The sequence below is a fragment of the Oryzias melastigma genome, linkage group LG14 (assembly GCF_002922805.2).
Source record: "Oryzias melastigma strain HK-1 linkage group LG14, ASM292280v2, whole genome shotgun sequence".
In the NCBI taxonomy this organism is placed as follows: domain Eukaryota; kingdom Metazoa; phylum Chordata; class Actinopteri; order Beloniformes; family Adrianichthyidae; genus Oryzias; species Oryzias melastigma.
In genome coordinates, this window is record NC_050525.1 from 22,462,284 (window position 1) to 22,469,378 (window position 7,095).

Below are 7,095 nucleotides of genomic sequence, written 5' to 3' on the forward strand. Positions count from 1 at the left end.
AAATCAGTTACTATTTGGTGCACACCATTTACTATCTGGTGTGCACTAGTTGGTAACCAAAATTATTATTATTTTTTTTTTGCTTAAATAAAAAAAAAATTCAGTTACTATCTGGGGCATACCAGTTAAAAAATAACTTTTTAAAAAATATATATTTTTACTACTTTGATGTCCATTTAGGGTCTCCGTAGGAAAGGACACACAGAAATGATTAAAAATATATATTTTTTCAAACTTAATTAAAAAAAAACTTAAAATATTTTCATTAACTAATTAAAACATAATTATCACAAAGCTCCATCCATTAATGTGGGTTTGCCCAACAAATAATTATCACACACCCACACATTAACATGATTTACTATACGAAAAGTAAGCAGAGCCATGCAATCTTGACGGAGGAAAGCAGCTCTCGTAGTTTTCTAAGAAAGTAGTCAGGTTAAAAACTGGAGCATCTGTTGCATAAGATTGCGTGTGTCTGCTTACAGGAAGTCGCCTGCTGCACAAAGCGGCTGCCCTTTGTTTTCTTCTTTCTGATACCATGTGACTTACTGGAAACACTATATCACCGACTTAGTTGAGCGTGGTGCTGCTTTAATCTACACAAGGTTTAAAATAAAGACCTTCAACTTTTTGGTGTTTTCCACCTTGCTTATGGTTTAGGAGTGGTTCAAAGTCACACCCATGTTAAATTTACCTTTAGCTATTCTCTGTTGACTTTCATGCTACAATAGAGGTGTGTATATGGTTATGACATCTAAGCTGTATAATTGTAAGTGTTGGTGGGAGGAGTTACAGCTCTCCTTTATTGGTAGAAATTAAAAACAAGCATTTATTGTAAATCCAGTTTCGCCACAACAGATCTGATGGTGAGAGAAGGATTTTTTTTGTCCCTCCCTCCAACCCTGTAAACATCTGCTCTGGATTCCCCGGCGTGCTCTGTCATGTCAGATGACGGCACAATCGTGAACTTGGAGGCTCTGCTGCTTTCCAGGCGAGTCTCATGACCAGCAACGGCTGAAACCAACAGAGGAAAAAAAAGAAAAAAGGCAGGTCATTTAAGGACTTGATGGTGTCAGTTTTCATGTGACCAGAAGCATGGCTGGTGAGCTGCAAGAAACACTGCCACCTAGTGGTAGTGAGTGAAAGTGCATGCACCCGCTCTGCCACACTTCCTCCTTTTTGTTGCAACATTTCTTCAGTTCCTTACATTGTTGGTTTCCCACTGCTGTGTGGGAGAGATTTCAAAAAGAGGAATACATCAGTCGCTGCAACAAAAAAAGCCACACGATGTGTGTGTGTTTGTGTATTGGAGGTTTTTTTTTGCCAGAAGTGACATCAGCCTTTAAAAAAAAAAAGTGTTTTAACATGTTCTTGTGATATTTTTCTCATGACAGAAGATTAAAACTGCATTTTCTGATATTCAAATAATTGTGAAGCAGGAGCAGACAAAAAAATGCTGTTTGAAAAAGCTTGTTATTTAAAACCTGCCATCGGTGGGGCTACAAACTCCCTGCTCCGCTCCAATCTGATGAATCCACTTGACAAACAGATTCATGTATATCTTCATTTTCCGTGTCCTACCTCAAAACTGTACTGCTGGATAGCTCCAATTTCACACATTTCACCAGTAAAGTTAGCTTACGGTTGTTAGGGCCTGTAAGCTAGCGGGAGAGAGTATAAACTAGTCACGCGCAACAGAGGCCATTTTTAATGTTAAGTCAATGGAACATGAGGCGATCTGTCAACGCGATTTGAGCGACGGGCGCGGCGCGAAGGACTGCCAGCGACTCGTTTTGAGCGACGAGGCGCAAATTGGGCAGTGGAGCCAAAATTAAAATATCTGAAGTTTGACAAGTTGCCACGTCGCATCTGACCAATCATTTTCTTGACTTTGGGCACATGACGTTTTCAGTGACTCGTTCAGCGGGTAGAATATTAATCCAAAGCGAGTGCTTTTTTTTTTTTTCCTGAACTTCCATCTTTTTCCTTAACCCACTGGAGACGCAGGTTTGCAAAACTCATCCGACTACTTTGGGGCGAAAGCGGGAAACGTCTTGGACAGATGGCCGGCTTTCGCTCCCGCCGTGGAACTCACTCGCCCGATATGCTGGCAGACAGAGAGCCGCCGTGTAGGTGCGGAGGCTGCTGGCTCAAGTCTAAAATAAATAAATAAAAGGTCTCCTAATTTTGTTTTTCCCCCATGTGGTCAATACGAGACAGAGAGCCTTCAAGCTCAGCCACAGAGACACAGAAACACAGTGGAAGCGACTGTCTTTTCTCCTTCAGAATCCACTGGAAAGACATTGATCGTGTTAACTGTGAAAAAGTTACGGTTAATCAAAGAACGTTAACACTGGAGCTCTAGTGTTAAAGGGTTAATAAAATATCGCCCTAGTTGTCTTTATTTTCAATTAGCATATAACGAACACTTAAACTTCAAAGCCAATGAGGGTTAAGATGTGTGCTTTGATCCGATTAGCCGACTAATCCGAAAAAAAATGGGTGATTAGTCGACTATTAAAATAATTATTTGTGGCAACACTAGCCCGAACAAAACAATGATAAGAGGTAAAAAGCAGCTAACAGTCCCACCCACAACTCAGAAGTGAATTTCTCATGAATTTGTGCCACTTTGCAGAAACTATGTCCTAGAAAACGACACAAGCTTTTAAATTTTAGCTAGAAAACGGTGGTTACGCTTTTCAAATTGATTAAGGCATAATCAGAGTGGAACTTAAAGAGCAAAAAATATTAGATTTTTGTGTTTTTTTTGTTTTTTTGTTTTTTTTTTATCGTGTCCTCCACAAATACACTTTCTAATAAATAATCCATCAATTTTAGAAAATTAACTGCAGAGCTTGTATGTTTTCAAGGTGACACGTTTATTGAGGCTATTATTCAATGAGTCATATTTTATGTTTATTTTTTGGAGTTTGCGGCTCCACTTTGCACATCAAACAAACACAGCAGCAGAAATCCTCCTAGAGAAAATGAGTCTTGGAATTTAAAACAGTAACTCTTAAGTTTTGTTTCTCCTGAATTGGCGTGTCCTCTCAGGCCACATTCCTACCTTGACAGTGACATGGTTTCATAAGAGCTCTCTTTGTCTACCAAATGTTTTTGAACCAGAGTAAGACGCCCTGGGAGATGTTTTACTAAGAAAAGCAAAAAAATGCAAAAAGAGATTAAACGAGCTTGTGTTTGCCTTCGCAGGAAATCCAAAAGGAGTCATGCTTACTCATGGAAATGTGGTGGCAGACTTTTCAGGATTTCTCAAAGTGACAGATGTGAGTTTCTGCCTCTGCTTTTATCTCATTCCCTTTCCAACAATTGATTTTATTTTTAGCAGACTATTTATTAACTAGATAGTAGGAATATCTCTAAATCATCCTATTTCTTGTCTTTTGTCCTGCAGAAAGTCATTTTCCCCAACAAAGACGATTGCCTCATTTCCTTCCTCCCACTGGCACACATGTTTGAGAGGCTCATTGAGGTAACCAAACGGATCAGATCCCGGTCTGTTTATGGGTTTCTGGATACCAGCGTGGGTGGAAGAGGAATGTTTTGGGGGAGTGATTTAACGAAAAAAAAAGGAGTGGGTGTTGTTGAGTGTGTGGGCCGCATCATGCCCAGCCCTCCTCAATTTTTCCTCTCCACTTAAGTTTCGCTTTCCCGCTCAGAGGGCGATTGCCACACCTTCCTTCAGCTGATGGACATGTTGCAGAAGATTTGAATCTCCAGAAAACAGACGTTAGATCGTTAGATTTAGCGTTCTGTTTTCTTCCACATTATTTCCAAAATTAGTACATTTTCAGTGTTTTTGGATTTCCATTGACAAAACTGATCAAACTTTTTGACTATGCATAAAATGTTATTTTTAAAAGTTTCCTATATCCCGTCATGCCACAGGTCCAAACCGGTTGAGAATGTAAATGCCTAGAAGTTATGGCTGTTTTTCTTGGCTTCTCTTCTCTTTACACAAACTTAGATTGTCCTTGCGGTAAAAGGGTGAGAACCTGCTGCAACTTGAGCGCTTCACCTGTTTTTTTATTTTCCAGTCTTCACATTTATTTCTGTAAGACATCATGATAAATAGTGACAACGAGAAAGATATATCTCTAAAAAGTCCCGATTGTACAAACCTTTGTACAGTCTAAAAAAACCTACACATTTGGAGCCATCCACATGCAACCAGGAGAAGTGGCTGTCATTTTACAAGTTACAGTTGGGTAAAAAAGTATTTAAACTGTGAAAGTTCCCCCACTTAAAAAGATGAAAGAGGCCTGTATTTTTCATCATTGTTATATCTTACCTATGAAAGGTGAAACAAGAAAAATATATATATATATATTTTTAAAGAAATTAAGTATTTGATCAGTAACAAAAGTTCAATTCAATACTTTTTTATGTATTAGTAAATACTTTTTTGCCCCACTATCTATCTATATATATATATATATATATATATATATATATATACATATATATACACGAGGGGTCTGCAACCTTTAACGGTAAAACTTTTTAAAACTTAATAATCTTATTTTGATACTGCAGTGCAATGTATTTTTTCTTAATGAATATGAATTATGCTTATTTTGTGGAATTAATAAAAACAGAAATTAAAAAATAAACTAGCATTTTCTAAAAATTTGAAATTATGTTTTATGCTTGAGAGAAGTTTTAATGATTCCCTTTCAAAATAAAAGGCTCATTGCGCCAGAACGGATCATACCAGTGCAACAGCATAAGATCATATGTGCTTTAAACTAATTAAGGATCAGATTTTTTACCACATTTTTTGCCAAGTATTTTAAATCTATGTATTCTGGAGGAAGCATAGTTCAAACCAGCATCTTCAAGTCAGCAGGGATGTAAAAACCTTTACATAGTTTATACTCGAAATGCACCTCACCCAAAAATTAATAAACTTAACCGATCTAAATTAAATAAATACTAATTTAGTAACCCTTACTTGAAAAAAAAAAAAGTAAGGCTTTTTTTCTTTAGCCATAGAGCCCCTATGAAGAGGTGGCTTTGGAGCCGCATATTGCAGACTCCTGGTATATATAATTAACATCTTTTTATATGTAATATTCTATTGAAAAAAAGGGTGTTTTGTTTGGATTTTTACAAAATACAAAAAGCAAATGAAGCAATCAGACATCATCCAAAATGGATCATTAGCCAAATTAAACTTTATTTAGATAAAGCTGAATTTGGCTTTTAATTAAGATTTATGTAAAAGACTTAATTAAGTCTTTTACATAAAAAAATAAAAAATAGTAGTTATAAGTGGCTATCAGCCGATAAAGTCCAATTAAAACATGTAGACATGTAAAAATTACTTTAAAGCTACACTAAAAAAAGGAGTCTTGAGGTTTTTTTCTTCAAAATCTCTGCAGTGGGTGAAGCCCACAGTGCTGAAATGTGTGGGTTTTTGCAGCAGACCTGCACCTGAGGGCCTGAGGGCTCTGGGAAGGTCGCAAACTTAAAGTAAATCTGGTAATAATGAAGCTCTAATTCTGTTTAAGCTTTAAGCTTTGAGTTGTGCAATACATGAGAAGAGACTTTTTATAAATAAAGTTGGATTTGATTTGATAAAAAAGTCTCAAAATCAGACCTAAGGCTGACTGGGACTACAAAAGTTCTTCTTTCTGGTCCTGGTTTTTAGCATGCTCCATTCTGAGCTGTTTAGTGTTGAGACTAATAATTTATAATTAAACAGTAGTTTGTAAATTCTGCGTGAACGTAGATTAACAGTAGGGATCGGGCGTCTGTATTGCATGGGTTGTGGCTGGATACGTTGCACGCCGTGCACATGGCAGTGTTGTCAGAGGCGTGCGACCGAGACACAGGAAACCACCTAGATTTTTTCTGAGAGCAGCACAACAGGTTACACGAGTTTAACGGTTTCACGCTGCGGTGCTTGATATCTCAGAGTAAAGAGATTTGCCGTGTCCTCAGATGGTTGCAGCAACCAGAAGAAATGTCTTCTTGTTTGATTCTCACCTTCAAGACGGCAGCCACAACCTCAGTGTCGCCGTCTGCAAATGAGCTGCTGCAGCCTGTGGCGTTCAGGAAAAGCTTCTTTTGTCAATTTTTGCAAATTTTTTGCAAATATTTCCATTTGCATTTTTGACAGGTGAAAGATTCTGACCCAACTGTTAATAATACTATCAGTGAAAGATGAGCTCTGAGTATAATTTTGCAAATTAATTTTGCACACCATAAAAATGAGAAGTCACGCAACCTGACAAAGCTGTTTCTTTTTTGGTTTTTGTTTTTAAAGGCGGGCTGAAAAATAGAGAGAATTACATTTAATTTAAAGAACTTTTGCACTTTTAAAGCCCCTGAAAACATGAACTACATTATCCAACTGCTCCCAAGTTAGCCAGAGACATATTATACATGCACGATGTTTTTGGAAAGTCATGCATCAGTAAAGTGATGATAATCAGAGGCTGTGCAGGTAAAAGGTTAGTTAGAGATCTCACTCTTTATTTATTTTTTTACTTTAGATAATAACTTCAGTGATACATTTGACTGCTGTTTTTTAAAAGCACAATCATGGGGGACATATATAAAGAAAATTAGGCCCAAAATTGCATTATTGAGTTTTTATTTATAAAATTGTTGTAAAACTGTAGCAGATAAAAAAAAGAAAACGCTGTTTGAAAAAGCTTGTAGTTTTTACATACAAACTGCAACCCGCTCCACTCCATTACGATGCAGTAGACTAATAGATCCATTAACTTCTTCGCTTTTCCTGGTCTGAGCTGGAATCTGGCTCAGAACTGTACGGTTAGATAGCTCCAGTATTGCTCGCCATTTTTGTTGCACCGCTAATGTTAGCCTGGGGTTGTGAGGGGCTGTAAGCTAGCAGGAGACAGTTCAAACAAAGGCATGATGGGAAATAAATGAAGAATAGTCCCGCCAACAACCCAGAGGCAAATTTCTAAATAACTCCTGTCGTTTTGCTGAAACTGTCTCCAGTTTTTTGTTTTTTAATTGATTATTATTTTGGCTAAAAACAGTGCAACTATAGTGAACCCATTTCCTTTTATTTCAAAAACTCTTCACTGTATTCTT

The 7,095-nt window shown here is 37.3% G+C and overlaps 1 protein-coding gene across 2 annotated transcripts in view; it reads left to right on the top strand.

Annotated features, from left to right (window-relative positions):
- The window catches only part of acsl6 (acyl-CoA synthetase long chain family member 6), a 44,856-nt gene that overhangs the window by 27,783 nt on the left and 9,978 nt on the right, over nt 1-7,095 (top strand). For both annotated transcript variants that reach the window (XM_024265743.2, XM_024265744.2), the window contains 2 exons: nt 3,217-3,290; nt 3,419-3,496. In XM_024265743.2, coding sequence (XP_024121511.1) covers nt 3,217-3,290; nt 3,419-3,496 — 152 coding nt within the window. The remainder of the gene's footprint in view (nt 1-3,216; nt 3,291-3,418; nt 3,497-7,095) is intronic.